Source organism: Pelophylax lessonae (assembly GCF_965119305.1).
Source record: "Pelophylax lessonae genome assembly, chromosome: 2".
In the NCBI taxonomy this organism is placed as follows: Eukaryota; Metazoa; Chordata; class Amphibia; order Anura; family Ranidae; genus Pelophylax; species Pelophylax lessonae.
Window position 1 is genome coordinate 647,690,926 of NC_138769.1, and position 25,929 is coordinate 647,716,854.

General features: G+C 38.7%; 1 protein-coding gene across 6 annotated transcripts in view; it reads right to left on the minus strand.

Annotated features, from left to right (window-relative positions):
* Positions 1-25,929, minus strand: part of POSTN (periostin) — an 89,887-nt gene that overhangs the window by 52,675 nt on the left and 11,283 nt on the right. For all 6 annotated transcript variants that reach the window (XM_082245385.1, XM_082245384.1, XM_082245382.1 and 3 more), the window contains exons 3-8: positions 8,265-8,329; positions 6,269-6,426; positions 5,934-6,098; positions 3,872-4,018; positions 2,710-2,851; positions 1,953-2,165 (exon numbers count right to left, since the gene is read on the minus strand). In XM_082245385.1, the coding sequence (XP_082101511.1) occupies positions 1,953-2,165; positions 2,710-2,851; positions 3,872-4,018; positions 5,934-6,098; positions 6,269-6,426; positions 8,265-8,329 (890 nt within the window). The remainder of the gene's footprint in view (positions 1-1,952; positions 2,166-2,709; positions 2,852-3,871; positions 4,019-5,933; positions 6,099-6,268; positions 6,427-8,264; positions 8,330-25,929) is intronic.

Sequence of the window (25,929 nt, forward strand, 5' to 3'; positions counted from 1 at the left end):
CACATTTTACACAGCATATCTGAGCTCCAAAAGACTGGGACAGGAATCTGACATCACACACTGCACAGCATATGAAACTGGAATGGTGGGAATGGACACACCTCCCTCTACACAGTCCCATAGTGAAACATGCACAGCTGAAGTTATCAATCACCTGCTTGTGTGCTGGGGGGGGGGGGGTCTGTCTCTTGGGATTACCTGGTGTTGGGATAGACTGTCAGAAATGACACATGCAGATAGCAGAGAAAAGACAGAGCCCATAGAAGTCATACTAGGTGATTTGGATTAAGGCAAGCACATCTATAGAAGGATATGCTTTGTACACTTTTCATTTAAGAGGCTTAAAACTACTTTAAATTCTGTTATCTGACCATGAAATTAGGAGGTCACCATAACCTCCCTCTTAGATTGTAAGCTCCAATGAGCAGGGCCCTCTGATTTCTACTGTATTAAAGTGTATTGTATTTGTACTGTCTACCCTCAAATTGTAAAGTGCTGCGTAAACTGTTGGCGCTATATAAATCCTATATAATAATAATAAATATAACATGTTAACATTCTTCAGTTAAACCCACAACACTGCACAGAATGTATTGCCTTTTTAAAACATGTTATTCCTTTATTTATTATGTTTAATAATAAAAATGTTACAGTCTATATTTGAGCTTAGTCAGGTAAAAATAAATCATTATTTTGAATATTTCCTATTTATAAATTGCAGCTAGCATTAGAAGCTCAATGTATCTTCTAGGGAGTCTTTACCTAACAGCCACTGTGCTGAAATAGGTACAAATGACTGAAAAGGGGAGACACACTCTTTCCCCTCTGCTAGGAAGATGTCATTCCTTTACCCAGTGAATGAAAGTATATCTAAAACATTTTAAATGAGGTTTGGAAGTGTTTAAACCCTTGTTAGGTTTTGATTGCCATCAATGTGTGCTTCTCTCTAGCTCTCTCTCTATCTCTCTCGGAACAGTGCACTGTTTCTCTTTTCACTGTCCAGTCACAAGGTGGGCAGGAGACCTGTAACTCTACAGGTACAGCTACACTGGCAGGTAAAACAGCTATCATATATTATTTCATCTGTGTATATGAGGTTCAGCTTAAAACAAAATGTTGTCTTTAGATACGCTTTAACAGAGTCTGTCCGAAAGAAGCAATGCTAAACATGTTATATATCATTAAATAAAGTCTGTAGGCAAAAGTGTGCAAAAGATAAAAACATAATACTTATAAACTTTAAAAATAAAATTACATTATCCAAAACTATTCATGACGAATTGGGATTGTCCTGATCCCATGTCCCCAACTAAGTCTATACCCTTCAGGCAGCTCATTAAGCAAATATTAAAGGCGTTGTAAAGGCAGAATGTTTTTTTTTTTATCTTAATGCATTCTATGCATTAAAATAAAAAGTCTTCTGTGTATAGCAGCCACCCCAGCACCCCCTAATACTTACCTGAGCCCCATCTCTTTCCAGCTATGTCCATGAGTTCCTCGGCCGTCCAGGACTCTCCCTCTTGATTGGCTGAGACATTGCAGCGGTACCATTGGCTCCTGAGGCTGTCAAAGTCAGTTAGTCAATCAGGAGAGGGAGGGGTGGGGCCAAACCGCAGCTCCATGTCTGAATGGACACATGGAGCTGCGGATCGTGTGCTCCCATAACAAGCTGCTCACTGTGGGGGCTCTCGTCAGGAGCGAGGGGCCAGCAACAGTGAAGAGGGATCCGAGAAGAGGAGGATCCGGGCTGCCCTGTGCAAAACCACTGCACAGAGGAGGTAAGTATAACATGTTTGTTATTTTAAAAAAAAAAAGACTTTACAATCACTTTAAAGACAATTTTTTTTAAGATCCAGAGTATATTTAGACCATCACCATTCTTAGTCATCTCATAATATGTTCAACAATTCAATCCTAAACACATTGATATCTAGCAAAAGTCAACTACTCACCAGAATCAGGAATGAGAACTTCATCAATCAAGTGAATGACGCCATTGCTTGTAACTATATCCTTCCTGTTGACTAGTTTCTTGCCATTTACAGTCAAACTGTCTCCATCACATCCAATCTGCAGTGGGCTTCCTTCCAAGGTATCATAAACTCCTCCTCCCATGATGGCCTCAGAACATTGGACTGTGTCCAGAATATGATACTTCACCAATGCTAAAAGAAGTACAGGAGACCTTCATGAACTTCATTTATCATATTTATAATGTAAGAGATGCAGCAATGTTCATCCCTACTACAGTAGAACTATCTATACCTTCAGTATGTAATTATAACACTGTACACTCCTAAAGGTTTTATAAATGTATTAAATGGCAATTCATTTTATAATAAATGCACAGATTATTTTGAAAATCACTTTAAAAAGACTCATGCTTTTAGAGTCATGATCTATATCATCTGTTTGTTTTTATCAACAGTTTAGGTGAATTAACTTTTCTTATCCTGGGGCCTGTTTCACATGACATATTCCATTCCTTAATTTTACTACATTTTTTTCTGTTTGTGGAAATTTAGATGGACACTGGGTAACTTCTTTTAATGTTTGCAGTGTGTTTTTATTATATTCTGTAAAATGCACTTATAAACTAAGGTTATGCTATGTATTTATGTACAGTATGTAGATATGCTGCCCATAGATAACAAGGCTAAACATGTGCCATCATGAATGACACAAACACAGCTGGAATATACCACATACCTTCAGCTGCCTTTTTGTCAGACATAATCCTTTCCAGAACACCTCGTGGAAGCTTCTCGAAGGCCTCATCAGTGGGAGCGAACAGAGTGTATTGACCAGGTTTTTCAAGTTTCTCCAAAAGATCTGAAGCAATAGCAGCAGCCTAAAATGTAAATAGAACATTATTTTTTCCTATTCTCATTTCTTTTTCCTAGATGCACTTTTTGTGCTGCCAGCTCAGCTGCTTCTTAAAACAAATGCAAATGTTCCCCTGTGGGCAATCTATATGATACATCTAGCATGGATCCTCTCCTCCTTAACCTTATCTAACAAGCACATGAGACTACCAACAGGCAAATGGGACAACTAGTCCTGACGGCAGTGGTCAATTAAATACTTAGACCTGAATCTAGTAAGATACAGTATATTTTCAAGTTGAAACCCTATAAACATATATGTTTGTCATTATTTTATTTTTTTAAATCATTGTGGTGCATTAATATTGCAATACATTACATTCATTCAGTACAACACTACTACATCTGCAAATACAACTAGTATGGATTTCTAAATTTAATATGGGTTTTAGCCTCTTGATTTCTATGGCATAGGGTTAGAACTGCAAAAGATAGGGGTAGCACTAGGGACTAATTACTTTGTTGCAGTGCATATAAGCTGGTAAGGAACCTTTAGATAGAAAGAGAGGGCAGAGTGAACAGAAGGACAACCCATTACAGTGCTGCTGTCCCTTTGCTGTCCAATCACAGGCAAGAAGGTGAGCCAACCTGACTCTGATATCTGACAAGTTTTTGAAATCTCAGGACTGGATGGACAGAAATACAAATCCTTTTGCAGGTAAAAAACAGCACCATGTGTATTTTACTGGAATATTTAGCTGTTAGCTGGTGCTCAGCTTTAAATAAATGTTTGCTATCAAAATACAGCCTAGAAGTTGATTTGTTATTATTGTTGGGTAGTATTGTACCTAAATCCTCCTTTACACCCCCGTGCATGAAATACCAAAAATACAAAAGCTAAAACACTGTATTTTGGAGACAGACATTTGTATTGCATGTTACAAATATTTTGCTAAAGCATAATAACTGGAGACACATATGAATATTGAGCTTTCTAGACATAAATAGTTATGCAGTACATTATGCATGTCCAAGAAGATACTTACTCTAAGAGATGACAGATCATCCTCAGCATCAATAAAGTCTCCAATGGTGTTCCCAACAGCTGTGACAACACGGTCAATTACATGAACAACACCATTTGTAGCTATCTGGTTACCATGAATAATTCTTGCACAGTTCACAGTGACAATCTGCAGAATGTCCAAAAAACAAACAGGTTGATAACATATGTCAGGATCCAGGTCAAAGAGTATACTTTTAAATAAATGTGTTCTTTATCAAAATTTGTAGCCATGCCTTAGTTCACATATTAGTCATCTAAATATAATTCAGTATAATTCAGCATAATTAGAAAATTCAGGTTAAGGTGGTAGAACTAAACATTTAGTGTGGTGTATAGGGATGTCTAGCGTCATAAAGAAGTGGTCTACTGCACATTTTGTAATATGCTAACATAAATATAACTTTTAGCAGGGCTTTTTTTCAGATGGAACTTGGTGGGACTCAGTTCCACCACCTTTGGCTATCTGCTCACCACTATCACTTGGAAAACCCAAAAGTCTGGCTTCTGTGTTTACAAGGGACAGATTGTCTCCCAGCGGCTCCCACAGATCTGATCTCCTGAGTGTCTCCCACTCAGTGCAGGATGGGGACAAGGGAGATGCAGGTGCCCAGGGTGCAGTGCAGATGCCAACAACCCCAGTGGATGATCTCCCCACACGTAAGAGAAGCAGAGCCAACTACAGTGTGTGAGGAAGTAATACACCCCCAAACTCTGCACTCTATTTGTAAACAAACCCCCTGAACTCTGTACATAATGCACTCCTGGTATTTATTGCCTCTTTAAAACTCTCCCACTGTTAGTGAAATTTTACCATGCCCACTGTTTGATGCAGTTTAGAGTGTGTGTGTGGGGGGGGGGGGGGGGGTTGGGGGTGGGCGTGGTTGAGTTCCTGTACCTATTTTCTGAGAAAAAAAGTCTGGACTTTTAGTATAATTTTATTAAACAATTGTAGCCTTTATTTATGAGAAGCCTACTTTTTTGCCTCTAACTACAAGAAACCATATGATTTATTTGCTGTCTTTGTACCCACTGGGGAGATTCAGTCTTATTTTCTGTCCCGTCTTCTGTTGTCACCAGCACAGTAAGTGAAGGGAAACCTGAAATTTTAGTTGTTGTCACTAGAACACGAGTGGAGAGAAAATATCCAAATGAGGACACCTATACAATGGTCAAGGGTGTTAATGATCTTTAGACTCATGAGCAGGGTCCTCCTATGCTTCTTGTCATTAATTTTATTGTAATTGTACTGTCTCCCTTTATCTTGTAAAAAGCTGCGTAAACTATTGGTGCTATATAAATCCTGTAAAATAATAATAGTGATCATTTTTAAGTAATGGCACTGTAGATTGTTGATTCAGGGAATATCCAGAAGTCAGAAAGGATTTTTTTTTTCCTGCTAGACTGCGGTTTTTAAGAGTATTTTATCTTTGGGTGAACAGTGGGCTGTGGGCTCTGTAGATATACTTTTTTTTTTCTATTTATTTATTTTAATTTTTTCCTCTGTTTCCCCTGTTAGGGAGATTTACCCCCCCCCCCCTATTTTCCCTGTTTATCGTTATCGCTGACGAAAATCTCAAATTTTAGGTTGTCCCAAGAAAAGTAATAGTGGGGAAATCTTCCAATGGGGACGCTAGTTCTGGTGACCTGGAGGTCCCCAAGGAATTATCTTACTTTGCAGGGATTTCCTCCCACTTACTTTTTTGACTATGGGATAGGAAGAAAAGGGAAATCTCCTCAAAGGGACACAGATGGAAAAAAATAAACTGACATGGGTTATAACCCTCCCTTGCTCTATCCAAAAAAAAAAAAATGCCTTTAGTTTTGCTTCAATAAACCTTGAAAGGAAATGTCAGTTTATTTCAATGGCTTCTTATGTCAAACAGTATCGGTCTTTTAAAGTGTAAAGTGTTCTTTCAACATCAACTGTGTGCGGTAAGGGATGGGATGGGGTAACGAAAGTAGGTCATGTGTTTAGATACATTGGACTCAACAGTAGTTTATCCACTGCCTTAAAATGGAATGTGGTGAAGTGAAAGTCTTACCCCATTAGTGTAATGGTTTATTTGGAGAGGTTGATCATTGAACATAGATGTTAGAGTCAATCCATTTTTAAGATCCTTGGTAAGCATTCTTCTATCCAGCATATGATAATGCAGAGCATTCAGCAGCTCAATATTCACATTGTTTAGCAGTGATGCACGGATTTCCTATAAAATTGTATCATAAGATAAAGTTAGATTTCACTACATTTACAATGGCATACAAGTATTTACATAATTTTAATTAAATTAAATATTATGCAATGATTCATTGAGCTTATCCTTTTATATATTGATTAACTGAATAAAACATATAAAAAATAATCAAATCTACTTACAGTATCCAGCAGGTCCCAAGCATCGTTACTAGGTGCAAAAAAAGTAAAGGAGCCAACTCCTTCAATTTCATTCTTCAGTTCAGACTTCTCAGAGTAGTCTTGTGTTGTTTTAGCTCCCACAATTCCAAGAGTTCCATATACGTGGTCAATAGGAGCAACTGGCAATTAAAAAAAAAAAAAGGAAATACAGTGTATATTCAATTTTATAATATCATCACATAAAAATACATTTTCAGAGTATCTTCTTAATTCCATTTAATTCACCATTTTAGGTATTACCACTCAGCCTCTTCTAAGTCCAGAAACAATAGTAGGATCCACTAATCCCTGTGTACTGCCTGCAATATTAGTGGAGAATGTACTGCAACTAGTCTTACTGTCACAGAAAGAGATTAGGAATTCAAAAATGACTGTATCCTGACCACTCAGTGATTTAAAGAATAACTTTAGCTTTTCCTCCCCAAAATAACAGATACATTGTGCATTTAGATGAATCACAACCCACTGTCAGTTTGTGTGTACCTTACCTCTTTTAGCTGTATACAGTTGGTTTCTGTGTCTGTGATATTACCCCTGTGATGTTATCCTGGCTTAATTTCAATTCTCTGACTTTCTGTTTGCTTGCTTTTCCACTCCTGATACAATAGCTCACATGATTCTTTGAGCCTCTGTAGCTTCAGGGTGGGGTAGGGGAGTCACTTGTACCAGTTCAGGGAATTTATGCGGGTGGGTCCTAGGGTTACTGTGCGTGTTTCTGGGCCTTCAAGTGGGTGGTGAAAGGTGTAAATGTGTCATACCTCCTTCTGTGTCATTTCTGTCTCGCGCCAATAGAATAATGGCTTACTGCAAGAATACAGAGGAAGGGCTATGGGAGGTTACTATGAAGGTGTTTCTTTCATATGTAAAAAGATAACTTCAGAGAGAGCAGGGCTCTGGGAGGGCCGGATCTGAGGGGCGGAACTCTTCCTATTTACACTGGTCTGTATATTTAACTGGACAGGATTGACTTCTAAATAGTGATCCATTCAATCCTGCCCTGCAGCAGCACAGCTAGCTTTCAGAGCATGCTGTGTATGAAGGTGTTTCCTTTTTGAATAATGCTGGGAATCTGTGAGCAGGACTTGGGAGGTTTGGACTCTTCCTGTAGGTTTGGCTGGGTGGAACTGAATGCTAATTAGGATGTTTTCAATCCTACCCACCATCAGAGCTGTGAAGGAAGGTACTTCATTTGAAGAGTCTGAAACACTAGAGTGGGGAGTATTATAGACTCTAGCTGCTGCAATGAGAGGCTGTTAACATGATACTACATATGTCAAAGTAGCATGTCAATGTTAACATGAGAATACATATGTCAAAGAAATAGCTTGGTCTTGATTTGGCTCAAAACAGGGAAAGGCCCAAAGCATAGCATGTGTCTAGATACAGTCAAAGATGTGTCAATAACATTAAAAACATGATTCTGCTATTGTTAATTATGCATTTACTGTATGTGTTTTAAAGTGAACCTCTTACTAACCTTGGTAAATTAAACTGAGCTTGGGATAAAATAAACGATAGGCAGAGCAGACATGCACATCCAAAGTATCAGTAGATGTAGCTGCAGTTATTTAAAACTTGGCCAAGCCTGGTCTCATCAAGTTCCACCTCTAAGGTCTCTCTATTGGTCATGAAGGCTAATCATCACATTAAAGGTACCAATAGAAGATCAACTAAGCAATTAACTATGGGGGGGGGGGGGGGCTGCGAGACAAACCTTTCTTATAGGATATGTTGAAATGTGCATATAATTTAAGATGTCTATTTTTCAGATCTGCTGATGATGAATAAATGATTTTCCCAGAAGGCACCCTTTGATTATGTATTCATGACTGGTTTACTTTATGAAGATTCATACTAAATGCACATATACATAATATGCTGCATAGTTGACATATCTATACACTAATACACTAATACATGCCCAGGAATATTATTTGACTCTGTTCTTTGTTCATACCTGCAGGACATCCTGGTTGACCATTCATAGCCATGTATCCAGGGCAGCATTCATATAGGACAGTCCTGTTTGGAAGAGAATTTCAAACTCAGATGAAGTAAGCTGACAAAGTGCATTTTTTTTTTAAAGCAGCACAGAAACAATGTGATAATTCTATGTCAGTATTAAACAGACTTTTTAGTCAAAAAAATCTACATGTTTCATGTTCAAAACCTATTCCTGAAAAATGATAGTCAATGGCAAAGGATGATTCCAGAACACTTGATAAAATATTGCAGTACATTTACATCAGATTTTTTTCACAACTTTCTAAAATTTTTTCTTGCTGGAGAAACACAGGTTTAAGGGGGGGGGGGGGGGCTCTCTGCTGAAAAATGTGGATCCTTTGATGGGGAATAATGTCCTACAATGCTGGTGTTTTCTTTTCAGGATTCCCACTGGTAAGCTGAATAGAACCTTTTCTGGAAGTTCTGGACTGCGTAGTAGTTAGCAAACAAAAACCTGATAAAAAGCAGACATTGTCCTTACGTAGTGAAAAGAAAGAAGGATGGCGCTCAATGGTGCATATAGAAGAAATCAATATGTGGAAGATGGAAAAAAACTGTCTCAAATTGAGCCATAAAAGTTTAATAATGAAAAAATAGACATAACATTGATAATAAATAATCATCCAAACCAGTCTAGGAACCTCCAAATCTCCTTGGGATGCTGCGGGGATCCCTGGTGGTGTTTAATGGAATCCGGTCACATCAGGTGATGCCAGATGAAGAGGGGCAATGCTAAGTAGCACAGACCAACACCGTGATGGTAAAGAGGACTTGAAAGCTTCTAGTTGCCGCAACTACATGTTTTGCGCGCATGCGTTTTGTCAAGTTGCGGCAACTGGCAACTAGAAGCATAATAAAGCCGGAGTCATGGGCGGAATTAGACCAAGCGGCCAATGATAAACAAAATAAACAATGGCCGCTTGGTCTAATTCCGCCCATGACTCCGGCTTTATTATGCTTCTAGTTGCCAGTTGCTGCAGCTTGACAAAGCGCATGCGCGCAAAACATGTAGTTGCTGCAACTAGAAGCTTTCAAGTCATCTTTAACATCCAGTCCGGCTTCCTATCGAGCTCCTGATCGCCACTTCCGGTGACGTCATTTACGTGCCACTTCCGGTCACCACGGAGAACTGGCAACAGAGGACGAACCAGCTTGGGGTCTGTGTAGCGGCCGCACACAGTACCCAGTCAGCCGGTGACCTTTGCGGTGTTGGTCTGTGCTACTTAGCATTGCCCCTCTTCATCTTGCATCACCTGATGTGATCGGATTCCATTAAATACCACCAGAGATCCCCACAGCATCCCAAGGAGATTCGGAGGTTCCTAGACTGGTTTGGATGATTATTTATTATTAATTTTATGTCTATTTTTTCATTATTAAACTTTTATGGCTCAATTTGAGACAGTTTTTGTCCATCTTCCATTGATTTCTTCTATATGCACCATTGAGCGCCATCCTTCTTTCTTTCACTGTTAGTCTTGATCATCATCCCATGTTAAGGATTTGGCAGCCCAGGTGCTATTGATTACATCTTACTATAGCCACAACATGGCAGCATTTGGGTTCACAACCTTGTAGGAATCTGCGTATAGGACTAGCGCCTGGACTCTTTTTGTGTTTGTATTGTCCTTACGTAATACACAATGGCACATAAAACACTTTAAGCAGTGCTCTATAAAAAAATAGTCAAGAATATATTAAACTTCATAGTCAGAACAGCCAGAGGGAAGCTGGTTCAACTGCTTCATAACTAGTGTGGGAACTGTCACAATTGGATATTGGTACACTGACATTAGGTACAATAAAGTAGTAAAAAAAAACTCAGCTCACAACTACAAGTTTTACTTTGAGTAGAGAGCATGGCTTAGGCCAACGTTTCTGAACCAGGATTCCTCCAAAGGTTGCTGGGGGTTCCTTGAGCAATGAGCAATTTCTGCCTCCCAAGTAAGCAACCACTGACACCAGAGATCTTTTTTGTTATTTGGGGGGCAGGTATTCCTACTGACCTTCAATGTAAGGAGCTTTCTTCCTACTGACCAACATTGTAAAAAGGCCTTTCTCCCAATGATCATTAGTGTTCTGAATATGAATACCAATGTAAGGTGGTTCCCCTCCCGCTAACCACCAAACTAAGGTAGCCCATCTCCTCAGATTGTCAATGTAAGGGCACACTTCGCTGAACAACAGTGTAAGGGGACACTTTTCCATGGACCACTAATGCGAGGAAACACTATTTGTACTGTCTGATTTTCTGGACATTTTTCTTTGTTTCATTTCATTATCATTACTAAAAAAACATATTGTTATACAGAATACCCCTGGGATTTTAAATATTCTAAGTATGGAACAATCCTTGTTCTTTTATTTCAATTTACTGTTAATGCCAATGCATCCAGATTTGTACATATAGTAACTATTAGCAGGAGTTTCCTGAGACCTGAAAGTTATTTTAGGGTTCTCCGCATGTTAGGCGGGTTGTGGAAAAGTGGTTTAGGCCTTTCATTGTTAATGCATCTAATTTATAGAGCTCTTGGTCAATTTTGGTCAGTGATTACCTGTATTTAATCATCACAAACATTGTGTAACTCATCTACTGTATTGTCTGTAACTAAATATTTTAGTGGTTAAGTGCTATTAAACCCACATTTTAAAAATTAAGATCACATTGCAACACCTACTGTACATGAATTACATTTTTACATAGTTAGTCAGATTAAAAAAATACACAAGTCTATCTGTGTAGTTCAACCAATAGAATATTCTTGTTTTTTCATGTAGTGTAAGTCACTACAGTTCAGCACAGAATTTTTTTGTGATCCCTACTAGGAGTTACTCCTGTTACTAGGGCTGTCTAAGGATCCACCTGTGTGCGCACTCCTTCCATGGACTGAACTGATGTGCCCAGGCTACATGCAAAGGCAGCACAGAGAGGCCGGTTCTGGATGGGTCCGGTGTTTCTCCCAACTGCTTTAAGGTGCTTCAGCACAACAAGCAGAGAGACCAGGAGAAATTGCCAACATTTAATTTCACAAAATTATTGCTAATGTGTGCAAGGGAAGACTGGATATGTAGTCCCAGTTGGCGGGTGAGTGTTTCAAGACCGAGAGCTAGGGAAAGGTGAAAAAAAGATCTGAAACCGTGGCAGTAGCATTATTCACCTGCCCATGGTATTGGTATTGTTGAACATAAAAACTAATAGTCCAATATTTACCGGATCAATTAAAAATATTTTTATAACAAAAAATCAGAGGCTTTAATACTACATTAGCACTTCTGCCTTGCAGCACTGGGGTCCCCAGTTCAAATTGCAGCTAGACACCTTCTTTATGGAGTTTGCATGTTCTCTTGTGCTTGCATGGGTTTCCTCTGAGTACACTGGTTTACTACCACACTCCAAACACATGCTGGTAGGTTAACTGGCTAATGTCTAAATTGACTGTAATGTGTGTATATGTATGCTTGTGCGTTAGGGACTGTATATTGTAAGCTCCTGGAGGGCTAAGACTGATGTGAATGTACAATATGTAAAGTGTTGCATAAATTGTCAGTATTATTTAAATGCTTGAAATAAATAAATAAATAAATAAATACATAGTGGCAGCCCTGATGGAGCTGTTTTAAAATCATATTTACATTTGTAAATGGAGCTCTGTTAAGTTCACCTATAGTAGCCCTTATATTAACCCTTATAGTAGCCTATCATTTAAGGTATAAATATGACTAAACTGTAAAATAATGTAGGCCACTCATACCAGTAAGATTGGGCTGTACCAGTAAAATTGGTCTGATTTTTTAAGTCTCTCCTGGAACATTTTGCAATTACATGTTGATTTTGCCAGTGAGACCACTGGATAGAAATTTTCTTTCTTACGGTGACAACACTTTCTTCTGCAATTAAATCATTGTAATGTGCTGCTGCAGTGGCAATTTAGATGCTGCATGGTTGTTAGCCTTCTTAGTGAATAGTCATGCGTAATTGCACTTGCAGCACTTTAGGGCCTATTCACATCAAATGCTTTGGGCTGTACTGGGCAGCCTTGTCTAACACAGTCCCAATGCACAAAGTAGGCAATTTAACCCGACTCCTAAAAGTTCAGTTCACACCACAGCACTGCATTGGTGTGTGTTAAAACAAAATGGGAAATGCTTAATGCATGACATAAGCTGCATTAATGCTGACATGCTAATGCATAGTAATAGTGTGAATAGGCCCCCAACTTTAGTCTAACCCCTAACCCCTAATACTAAAACTACCCCAACTAAACCATACTTCACTTCTCCTAATCTAGGAGTCTCCAAACTATCCAAACAAAGTGCCAGGTTACTGCCTTTCAGACATTAGGGGGTGGGGCTGGATTGTGGCCAGTGGGGGTAGAAAATGTCCTAGCATCATTGAGATTAAACAATGCCTTAGGCTTGGTGTAGACATGCGCAATTAGTTTTGGTCCGAATATAAATTCAGATGAATTTTTGATTATTTGGAGATTTGGATATATATACATTTTGTTGGGATTCATTTAATTTCGTTTCGTATAATTGTTTTCAGAGTGATTAGAACGATTTGAATATAGATAAGTCAAACAATGATCAACCTATTCCAATTCTGTGTGAAGAATAGCTGGTTGTTAGGGAGCAGGCCGGAAAGCCGGCCGCCTTGTCCTTAATAACCGATGACTCCCTGCTGAAAGCTTAAATGTAAAGAAAAGAATGCTGGTAGTAGAAAATTCAGAAAAAAAAAACAGCGTGGCCTCCCCCCCCCCCCCCAATCCATACCAGGCCCTTTGGGTCTGGTATGGATTTTAAGGGTAACTCCATGGCAAAAAGAAAAAAAACAGCATTGGGGTCCCCCCCACAATCCATACCAGACCATTATCCAAGCATGCAGCCCAGCAGGTCAGGAAAGTGAGGGGACGAGTGTGCACCCCCCCATGTTGATGGGGACTAGGGCCACATGGGCGGGATCTGGGGGCTCCTTTGTTAAAGGGGGCTTCCAGATTTGGATAAGCCCCCTTCCCGCAGACCCCCACAGCCTTTTCCCAGGGTTGTGGGGAAGAGGCTCTTGTCCCCATCAACATGAGGATACGGTGCTTTGGGGTGGGGGGGTCCAAAAGCACCCCCCAAAGCACCCCTCCATGTTAAGGGCATGTGGCCCGGTATGGTTCGGGAGGGGGGGCGTTTGCTAATCCCCTCCCTTTCCTGGCCTACCGGGCTGCATCTCAGATAAGAGTCCAGTATGGCTTTTGGTGAGGGGCCCGTTCCATTTTTTTAAATTTTGGCATACCAAGGGCCTGGTATTGATTGGGGGGGGCCACATTGATTTTTTTCTTAATTTTCTGTTGCCAGCATTCTTTTGTTTACATTTCAGCTGCCAGTGGGGAAGCTGGCTTCCTAGCCCGCTCTTAAATAACCAGCTTTTCTTCACACAGAATTCATATCGTTCGATCATTTTTCGACCAATTTGATTTTGAATTGTTTCGAAAATACGTAATTTGTTAGAAAAATAATAAATTAAGCGAAATTGAATGGAACTTAACAAATTCCAAAACGAATCAACATAATGAAATTAGTAACATAACGAATCTATCCGAAACAAAAACATTTTTCCATTCTGCGCATGTCTAGCTTGGTGGTCAGTGGGAATGCAAAAAAAATGACATAGTGCCTGTGGTCCCTAGGAGGTGAAATGATTACATCATTTGTAATAATGGGTAGAAAAGTGCCCCATTGTTGGTGTCAGTGGGAGGAGTAGTGCCCCATTGATATCAGTGGAAGGAATAAAGCTCAATATTGTGTTGCATCAGTGGGAGCAATAGTGTTCCAAGAGAGGAATAAAGGCTAGCAAAGGAAAGCAGTTTTGAGACCACTGTCCTAATTGAAACTTAGAGCATATTTGCATTAAAATACCCAGCAAAAGTACCTTCCCACTACATCAAAACAAAGCAGTGACAAGATTCTGCTGCCACTATTGATTGACACATTTACAAACATTTACTAAGTATTAAGAATATTAAGAATCACATAATCTAAAATACTTGTTGCTAGTTATAAATGCAATTTATTTCACAGTTCAATGTATGGTATTGGTGGTAAATACAAGGTACAATCTTCCCGAACCTAATATTTTACCTCCATTTTTTTTGGAATGTAACACCCATACTTTCTAAAAGAATGGTGTGCATCTGGATTTTGCACAGGGACTGGGTTGTTCTAGGAGAACATGCCAGAACAAAATGATTGTACTACTCTACTTGTGTTTTTTATCTCTGTTAGCAATACAAAATGTACTAAACGCCCATTTAAAAAGACCTTAGATGACTGTCTGGAATGAATAATATCTTTCATCGTTGCTGAATTTACAGTAAAACAATTAGATAATATGGAAACAGGCCAGCTATGCAAAAATGCTTCAAAGCTAAAAAAAAAAAAAAAAAAAAAAGACTTTGTTATAATACTAATAAATCCCTTTTATCCAAGATACTAACATAGACACAAGACAGGATTTCTTTCTTGGGGATGTGAGGCTCTTAGGTGCTTTACTTGCTTTATGCATTCCGGAATGGCATTTCTTTGTAACAATAGTCAACATCTTCAATAACCTTGCAGATGCCATCTGAACAAAATGCTTAATTTATACATCAAACTAAAGGTAAAATTACCTAGGTTACTATTGGAAACAACTCTAATTGTGTTCTCATTTTCATTTCCAATTTTTTTAAGAACAAACAGAAAAGGAAGGCAGGTAGTTCTTTACAGATGCAGTAAAGCAAACTAAAAACTTATATAGAAAAAGTGCAGGTGAATTTAGCTTAAAGTGGTTCTAAAGTCTCAAGGTTTTTTCCCTTAATGCATTCTATGCAGTAAAGCCCCGTACACACGTAGCGATTGTCGGCCGTAAATATTCGGCCGCCGAATGATCGGCGATTGTCGGCTTGTTAGTATGATGCTTCCGACAACCGACAGCGAATTTTCGGCCGAACAGAATCTGGCGTGCAGACTTTAAAATTTTTGTTGGCCGTCACCAGAACGGCCAATTGTTCGCCAGTCAGTACAGAATTCGGCCGACAAACAGCAGATTAGCAAGACTGGGCATGCTCAGAAAAGAAAAACACACGGAAAGTTAACCATCACATGACATCACTTCTGCAGTCGGCTGTTGTTGGCCGACAAAATTCGTGTGCAGTCTTTAGCACTTTTCAGCCGACAGGACAGCACCGGACAAAAGAAGGCCGATCGTTCGGCCGACATTCGGTACGTGTGTACGGGGCTTAAGGAAAAAAAAAACGACTGGGTTGAGATCCCCCCTTCTTCCTCCAGCCCCCTTTAAACTTACTTGAGCCTCATCTTAATCCAACAATGTGCATGAGAGAAGAGTTTTTCTGGAGTCTCTCTCTCCTCATTGGCTCACACAGCAGTGGAAGCCATTGGCTCCTGCTTCTGTCAATCACATCCAGTAAGCTAATGAGGAGAGAGAGGGAGCCATGCCGTGTAAAAGGTTACACAGTGCATGGCACGGGAGCGAGCCTGCTTGAGTCTCCCCATAGCAAGAGGCTTGCTATTGGGAGTGCTTGGCATAGGGGAGGGGCCAGGACCACCAGCATGGTACCCAAAAAACAGGGGATCAGGGCTGCTCTGTGCAAAACTATTCCACAGAGCAGGTAAGTATAACATGTTGTTGTTTTTTTCTTTGATTGTTCCTTTAAAATCATTTTCACACTTTTAGTATTTCATGCATGTTACACTTAATGATTAATCACATTTAATGTAAGCAATGCTATTACCTGAATTTGACTTGCCTCTTCAGCCTCTTGCAGTTCCTTATCTATCTTTTTCAGAAAGGAAAAGGGGGGAAGAGGAAGCACGACTAGCAAGTCAGTTGTGTTGCAGTGCTAGCAATGAGCATGCTATTAGGTGGAAAAAGCAGACTGACAGAGAGATGAGCTCCTCAGTCTACTGCTTTTCATTTACCATCCAGTCATATGGAAGGGGTAGGACAAGACCTCTTCTTGCCATGAAGTGCAAGGGCTCTTCACGCCATGAGGTGCAACCCCATTCCAATGGGCTGCCCTATGCACGTAGAACACAAAAGAATAGCACAGGGACAATTTTTGAAATTGTGCCACACCAAACTGCATGGTACGCACCTGCAGTTGCTAGATATGTGGCACCACACATGTCTCTGGAAGGCAGCGCTTTTCCTTGCCATGCAGGAAAGTGCACAATTTTGCACATGTTCATGCATGTTCATGGACAAGACCTCATTGTTACTTAACTGCAACAGAGAAAGACCAGGTCTATTACCCTACCAGCCAGGGGATGTGCTCTGTGGTAGGCATGTGTAACAGTCAGGACTGGATATACAGAAATAAAAATCCTTTCATCGATATCACACCAATGTATATATTTCATCTATGTTTAGCTGTTTGACTGGATTTTACATTTTAAGTAAAAAATTGCATTTTTTTAAATTAGATACTATGACTTTATCTTGGATTAATGTAATCCACCTCAGAAAGGAATTAATTACACCAAAGCTTGGCTAAGATCCAACCAAAGTTGTGGTGTAAACATAAGGAAGAGGATCTAAAGCTGTACAGAACAGCAAAGGCACGTACTGCCTGTAGGCACATATCTTGTGTGGTTAAATTCACATAGAAACATGCTTGGTACTAATTTGATGGAATGCCCAGGGCTCATTGCGTGTTCATAAAATTGTGTTACAATATACACATCACCCAAGCACGGGTAAACCATTCCTTTCTGACTCAATGATAAACAAGTTTGTCTGATTCTTGCATAACACTGATAGCCTGTTTATAAAATCGCAGCAATAACTTTTCATTGATACACATTTATAACAGGTTTCCTAAAATTTATAATATTGTAGAACTCTCCCTCCAATTGTAACTCACTTTGGCTTGGTAGTATTCAGGCCAAGTATTATATCAATGGTTAACAACCTACATGCCCTCAGAACTACTGTTTGCAGGAATAGGAACAATTTATCCATGGATGTCCTGGTAGTGCTACATTGAGGTCTCTATTAAGACATCATTCTGTTTTAGACAAACATAAATCATAATACCCTTGTGTATAAACTGTGTCCTTTTTGTAACATTGTTAATTACATGAACTCTAAAATAGGAGTGTACATTTGGAGGCAAAATGTTAATTCACATGTAATATCAGCTATACAGTTCATCAAACAAAAGAGAACAAGGCTGTTGCTTAACCTACAGAACTATGTAATCCTAGATTCTGACCTGTCCTTTCAGCCCCAAATCCAATCATTGTCAAAAACTTGTAGACTTCACCTTCGCAACATCTCAAAAATTCGCCCCTTTTTAACAACTGAAACCACCAAGCTACTCATTCACTCCCTTGTTATTTCTCGCCTCGACTACTGCAACTCCCTTCTCTTAGGCCTACCACTTCATAGGCTATCCCTTCTTCAGTCCATCATAAATGCTGCTGCCAGGCTTATCCACCTTACTAACCGCTCAGTGTCTGCCTCCCCTCTCTGCCAATCCCTCCACTGGCTCCCGATTGCCCAGCAAATTAAATTCAAAATACTAACCATAACATACAAAGCCATTCACAACTCTGCCCCAAGCTACATCACCGATCTTGTCTCCAAATATCACCCAAACCGTCCTCTCCGCTCCTCTCAAGATCTCCTACTCTCAAGCTCCCTTGTCTCCTCCTCTCATGCTCGTCTCCAGGATTTCTCCAGGGCCTCTCCCATCCTCTGGAACGCTCTACCTTAACCTGTACAGCTATCTCCTATTCTAGCTGCTTTCAGGCGATCCCTGAAAACTCATCTCTTCAGGGAAGCCTATCACACCTCCAACTAATCTTCCATCAGCTCATTCCCTACTGTTACAACCTCTTGTACCACCTGCCCCACCCTATTAGATTGTAAGCTTTTCTGAGCAGGGCCCTCTTAATCCTCTTGTATTTTATTGTATTGTAACTGTATTGTCTCCCTCTAACATTGTAAAGCGCTGCGTAAACTGCTGGCACTATAGAAATCCTGAATAATAATAATAACTATGTGACCCCTTTGTTAAATACAGCATCACCACACTCAGATTTACCTTTTTAATTGTATTTCTAAATGTCCAAAGGTGGCCAGAAAAGTGAAAAAAAAAAAAACAATTTGTAAATTGTGTCGTCCCCTGTAACCCAGCTGGCACTGACCCACAAAAATACTTGTGGAAAATACCTCCTTGGCTACCCCCATCAATCCTTATCAAGCTACACATCAAAGGATGTTCCACTATAATTTTGTAAAACTGGAAAACTCACACCTGAAAGAAGTGTGCAAAGACCATATCTACTAATCATAAATACACATCATTGAGCTTTGTAGAATGCTAGCAATACTATGTAATATAGTCCAGGCTTTGGATGTCTCATAGTTATATATGCTTCATATGATATATAACAAAGATTCTTTATCTATAAAGTAGTGTTGGTAGTTGTCTAATGTATTAATGTTACAGATATTATAAATCACTTTATTTAAATAAAAGCATGGTTTGTACAGCTAAGTATATATAAAAAAAAAAATGAAGGTGAAAAAGCTAAAGGAAAAATCTACACTCCCACTAAAGAAATTCAGTCAACTTTAGCACTTTGGGAAACAGTCTTGGCAACAACTCAAGACTCATGTCTGGAAAAGCTCACATTTTCAGGGGATTCACAATGAGATCATGTTCGCATGCTTTAGCTTTCCATGAAATGAGTGGCAACATTATAGTTAATTTATTTTTCCTTCTCCCATTTTGCCTTCCATAAAGTGGACCCATAAAACAAGAACACTGCACCAGTCCAACAAAATATTCACCAGGCAAGATCTATTAAATCTATCTAAATTCAGATACTAGCTCAGTCTTACCAAGAAGCAGAAAGATGTATCCTATGAAGCAAAACCATTTAATGAAACTTCAAGCATGGGGCTCCTAACAAAAGATCTCATTTAAAATACTAGCTTAGAAACCTTCCAGACTCAACTCTAGAATCTGGAGAATGCAGGCTTAAATGTACCTGATTGTTAGGTGACAACACAGACAGTTCATTTTGTCAGACACGTAAAGAGGAACTAAACCCTTCTATCATTTACAGCCAAGGAAACTGCCATCTTAACTTCTGTTTGATCTGCAGTTGCCATAGGGATGTGATCAGGTATGACACCAGTCATGTGATTGCTTGACAGTTTGTCTGAGAGCAAAACAACCATGACAGCTGTTGTTCATGACGTGCATTGAATGTAGCAGTTTTGGTAAGAATTAAATAAATGGGTTTTGTTCCATTTTAATAAACAAGTTAGGAAAGTAGAATACTCCTATTCCACATGCTTCTGGAGATGGTTTTTAGCAACTGCTAATTGGGAACTGGTATCAACGTGAAGGTAAAGCATATATCCATATCACATATCTATTTGGGTCTTCAAAAAAGCATCCAAGAATATATTAAAGCAGTCACATTACAGCAATAAATTGTGACATTTTGGGGCCATGCAGGACCCCTTCATTAGGCGTTTAATGGTGATGAATGAGGCCTGATAAAGGGTTCCTGCATGGCTCCAAAACATTGCAATTCTTTGCTATGATATGTTAATCCTTTAATACATTTTAGGGCATTATTTTGAAGATACAAAGTCTTTTAGTAATATATGCTTTAACTTAAGACCCCAACATTTTTTTCACTTTTTGAAAAAGTTGGGTTAAAACCCTCCCGTCACATTAGTAGTTGTTGTCTGCTACAAAATAGTACTGCTTTTACATAGAAGATGGAAACCCCCAATAGCTTGTCCTGATAATTTAACAATTAGCGCAAATAAAGAAAAAAATGGATCATGGAAAGTACTCAATGGGTTTGTTAAAAGTGAGGTTTGTATGCATTAAACTGCTAACATCAGTAAATGTGTTTATGCATCTCATTCTCCAAAAAGGAAGTTTTAAATTATTTCAGATTTGCAGCGCTAAATACAGCCACACATTTGTTAAAGCATGTTTTCTTATATCCCTGGGGTAAAACTAGGTATTTGAATCCCCATCTCAGTGTTAAGTTGATCCAGCAACATGCAGTTCGTGCCTGTGCAAGTATGTGTATGCTCTAGAGGCAAAGGTCAAAGTTCACAAATTCCCCAATAGGCGTATGAGGCTTTAGTCGGTATATATTGTAATGTGCTGTGAAAACATACATGATAGCTTACAGAAGGAGGAAATCAAAGTAGAAAATAATGTACAGCATGTTGAAATAACTTATATGTTTCTGGTAACAGTATTGTTTTTAGTGTTAAGAAAGTAAAGGTTAAGAGACAGATAAGCCCATGCAAGGACAAATTCACACAACTTTGTAAAAGGAAGGCACAAAATAAGTCCACAAGGCACATATGTTTCCAAGGTCTTTCATGAATTGCTGTACTGGCCAATAGGTTCTTAGTGGGTGTGTGGCTCCAGTACAATACAACGTAAGGCAGGATTGAAGCCAAAGGAGGCATGAAGGACAGACAGAAAAGTGTGGTGAATGAGGTAAAGGAGAGACAAGATGATCAAGTTTAGGGAAAACATCTGATATATTTTACATATGCATTTAGGCATTACTAAACTCTCTCAGCCAACATTTTAAACCATGCTAAAATTAGTAAATAGATAGGAAGGTGCATCATATTTACTTGTTTTTAACTTTTTTTTTTTACATTTTTCAGTTGCTTCGTGATTTCTCTGGCATAGGCCAAAATGATGTCATACATGCCCTCTTCATGAGCATTTTATTCCATCTGGAGAAGGGAAAGGGAGGATTTCTTGGAGCTAAGGGAAGATAGATTCCAGAAAGTAGATGGTACATGAATCATCTGCCCTTACTCAAGATGGCCACGACCAGAAATGCTAAGGTATGGATTTTGAAAAGATTTCTCGACAAAATAAAGCATGGAGACATAGATGGATGTCTGAGTTTGCTTTAAAAATTGAAATCAAAATAAATAGTGTTTTCAGCTTGTGGTGCTCAGATACATCATTACATTTTTTTTTTAATGCAAGCAGTTTCTCTGTCTGACCTGGTATTACCACTTACAGTCCCTGTATCACACTTTAGAAACAGAATCACAATAAAAGCCATAATGGTTGACATTAGACAACACATGAACTGAAGATCTGTTGTCCTACGGTCCAGGCACAGAAGTAGGTCAACATATGCAGCAACATTTGCTTCTGTTTCTCTAAGAAGTAAAGAAGAAAGGCACTGAAAGCAATGCATGCCACAAAACTCTTGTTTATTTTGTGCGTCCCTCTGTAAGTGTGTGACGTATCCTGAGGCAGATCACAACATGCTTTCTACAGATCAGAAAAAGAGAAGAGCGTTCCAGGTCCTTGGGGTGCATATCCACACAAGACCATGGTGGACCATTTCTGTAGCTCATCCATACCTCCCAATCTTCTCTCATTTGGACAGCCTGTCCCTTTTTTGGGACCAAATCAATCTGTCCCTCTTTCCTTCCTAGTTGTTCCTCTTTTTTGGCCTGATGCACAGATATCTATGAAAATGTACCATTCAACTACTAAAACTGTTATTCTGCATCAAATCTTCATACTATCTGTTAATTATCTTGTTTGCTATTTTAAAGCAATTCTAAAGGAAAAGTAAAGGTGAAAATAAAACAATTCTGGGTATTACCAATTATTTTTGGCAGATACATTCTTAATGTTCTGATGGCCTGATGAATGTGCACGCATGCTCCGAACGCTTGCTGCCTCTTCCGCCTGCAAACCCGGTAGTGACGTCACCCCCTCCATCTCCAGTATTCCAAAAGCACTGTAGGAAGCGCCTGAGGGCACCAGCGCAGCCACTAGCTGGTTCACAGATTCACCCAGTGGGATCACCCGGGACTGCATGACACAGCGCTTACATGTTTTTTACAAGCCCGATCTCTCCTATCTATGTGAGTTGCCAATTTTTTAACCATTCATTTATAAAATCTTACTACATGTAGAAGCGCTATTTTCTCTTCCTTTTGTTGTCCACAGAGTCACTTCTAGCTCTATTGGACTGGCTGCTTTACAGTGTTGACACCCTTTGGAGTTCTTACCCAGAGACTTTTCCATATATGTGTCTATGGACATTTGATAATCTAATATAGCCCTATGTGACTCTCACGTTAGTGCACCACATATTGACCTTTGTATGATTTTTGTTAGTGCATACTAGCAGAGAGCTCATGCACACTAATCACACTAATCACAGAATAATCACAGAATGCATTAGGAAACAGGCACTGTGCTGGACAATGAGAGTATTAGAATCAGGAGTGCATCTTTAATCTTTGAATTTTGGACCATGTGTTTATGTGCCTCTTATTTCAAAGAATAGATGCAATGCTAGACTTATTTATATTCATGTTATCTTTGCATTTACCTACAAGGCCCTGTTCCCACCTGTGTGTTTTGGAATCTCGGGCAGAATCACACAATTCTGTCTGTGTTTCCTGAATCGCAAGAAAATGCATGACACGCTTGCTGTGCCATTATTTCTTAATGGCATCCTGTGTGCAGTGCGATTTTGCTGCGATTGCCAGTGTCATGCGATAAAATGCATGAAAATTTCAGTAAAACACTCAACTCCAAATGCACCTGGCTCAATTCCAAATATTTGTACATTAGCTTCTTTGGCACCTTGTGAAGCAGAGAAAGGCCCATTTAAAATGAATAGTGCCGTTCCAAAAATGAGCCACAAAAACGCACTAAAAATTGGCATGGCAGGGTCGCTCAGGTGTGAACGGGGCCTTATCATTGGGTACTTTGCTTTTGAGAAAAGAGTCTTTGACTGTGTAGAGCATCGCATACCTATACATAGGCCTGACAGATGTTTGAGGCACATACAATACTAGCCATTTTGGATGATTGTTGGTGTATATATGTGCAAAGGGCAGATCAGAGAATGACAACTGGATAAATGGTCATCAGACCAAGTGGAAACATTTGCTCCTTCACTGTTAGATGAGTCAGTGTATGTAGATGTCAACACATATTATGCAATAGTTTACCTGCATGCCCCAGCATTGAAGCAAAAGGGACTGCATTCACCATCTTCATATTTATGTGTATGGCTGATAAAAATAGCCAACTTAGGATATTTTCTTCAAAGTAAAATTCATTCTAGCATTTAACTAACACAATCATTCCCCATTGAATTACCATATTTACACTTTCATCAATACCCTACAACCATGACTCACCTAACAAAGCAAATGATTCTTGTGACAATTGACAGATGACGCCAGCAATTACCCGTGATTTCCTTCAGTCAAAACTAACTCCAATCAATTAAGTCTAAATACATCCTGGTAGATTTATTTCAAGTAAATGCCATTTTTCTAACACGTAAACTAAACAGAATGGTAAAAAAATGTGTGCTTTTGGATTCTCCAATTAAACTTCATTTAGAAAGTTGAATGTGCTAAAAATATGTAGATTTGTAGGTACAATTTGTATGGGTATGTGATTATAATAGAAAACAGATGGAACCTTCACTGTGAAGCAGCTCCAATCTTAATTTCTTAGTGCAGTTCTTTTTTACCCCTGGGATATTTTACAAGAACTGCAGACTCACAAATCTTCACAAAAGATATCAAGTTTCAACACAGTCTGCAAGTTAAGATGCCTTTATAAAAGATAAGTAAAAAAAAAAACAAAAAAAAAAACAAACTCAAACAAGACACAAAACTATCTAAGATATCTAAAAACACAAACTATAACATATATATAAAATATGATTTATTGCAGAAGAATATTTTTCTAACTATAAGGAACAAGGTTATTTCCCAATAACAGGCAGTGTGATTCATTTTCATTAGAAAGTAGAGGCTGTTGACTTAGCAAAGCAAATTTTTATTTTGCAATTTTTGTGTTAAATTTGCTTTGTAAACAAAGTAGAGCTGCATTTACTTTGAATACCCAAACATATTAAAGAGAAATTTAAAAATATGTATTTTTGCTTACACTTGACTGGATGAATAAAGTGTGCACAGTTTTACCTAATTTACTAAAAAGTTAAAAGTCACTTTTCAAAATGAACATTCACTTTACTAAGTGGGCCACTTCTGCTTGTTTAGTAAATCAACACAAATAAGCAAAAATAAATTTTTTTAAACTGTTGTATAACCCAAGCTTTGTTATAAAATGGGAATCCTTTACAAAATACTTCTTTCCTTATAGCTAATAGTCATAAGTGTTGGAAAGTTATCAGTGATGGAATGGACCAAAAACTTCTAAAATTCAAGGGACTTCAGCAAATATGTGTGTATTTTACTAGACCTAGGATAGCCCAATTAAAGGAAAATTGGTTTGTGCAGCATTAAGGGGCCACAATCTGTGACTGCGGGGAACTGTGACATTTAATTACCTGAAACCAATCCATTTTGGAGTGGTCCAACAGAAGTTTAAACCTTCATTCCAATAAGCCACATTGGCCCTTATGGCAAATAGCAGAGCTGCCAAGTGGCAGGTCTAGGTGTGTTTGTTTTCATGGGGATATGCTTATTATGCATATGCAATAACTAGTGTTATGTCAATTTCTATAGTAAACAGATAAGTGTTTAAAAACGCAGAATATATAAATGTAGTGAATCAAAACAAATTCTCTATTTCTTCAGTCACACAATACATAGGAGTACTGTGAAGTGCTCAAACCGCAAAGGCAACCAATCAGAAATAGTCATTAACTAGATTATCATATACTGTAATTTGAAAATGATTACTGCTTTTTGCACAGCTTTATTGACAACTCACAATATAAATATCATTTTTGCAAAGAACTCAGTGGGGTTGCAAACTGATTCATTTGTATATCGACAAATGAACCATATACCGTCTGTGTAGGTTCTTCATTATCCAGATCATGGTACAGCTACTATTAGTTAGTCATGTTTAGCTGGATGAATCTGCAATGTTGAAGACTTTTTTTCAGGTGATGCTTGCAGCTTCTTTTCTAATGAAGAGTTTTGGATTGGCTGCAAAACATCTTCAATATTACAGAGCAAGTCCAGCTAAAAGTGAACTAGCTGAACTAAATATATTGTTCTAGTAAGGTACTAATTGAATCGTATTTTCTACAGAATCTGTATAACCTACATTTGCTGATAAATAAAGTAGTGATTTGGCAACTAAGAAATTGAACCATGTGTTAATGGTTTAATCAAAGTATTCATCCATTAGCAGCCCTAAATGATATATACCTATGTATACATCAATGGAATTACAAAGTATTGGTCACACTAATTCCTCCTGTGACTGGAGGTATCAACATTCCTAAATGTAATCAGACTAGGGAATTTGCTCAATTTCTAGATTCCCTGAATTTCAAATGAAGCTATAAGGATGCCACCTACTACCAAAATATCAGCGTGAAACAAAATGAATGGGTTTAAAAAGGGTTGATTCACTAAGGGCAAATAGGCTGTTCACTGTACAAGGGAATTTTCACCAGAGCTTAGAAAATGTTTACGACATTCAATAAACCAAAATTAAAATTCCATTGCAAAGTAAACAGCCTATTTGTATTTAGTAAATCAACCTCAGAGACTTGTATTGTGAAAAGATTAAGCAAAGCACTACCAT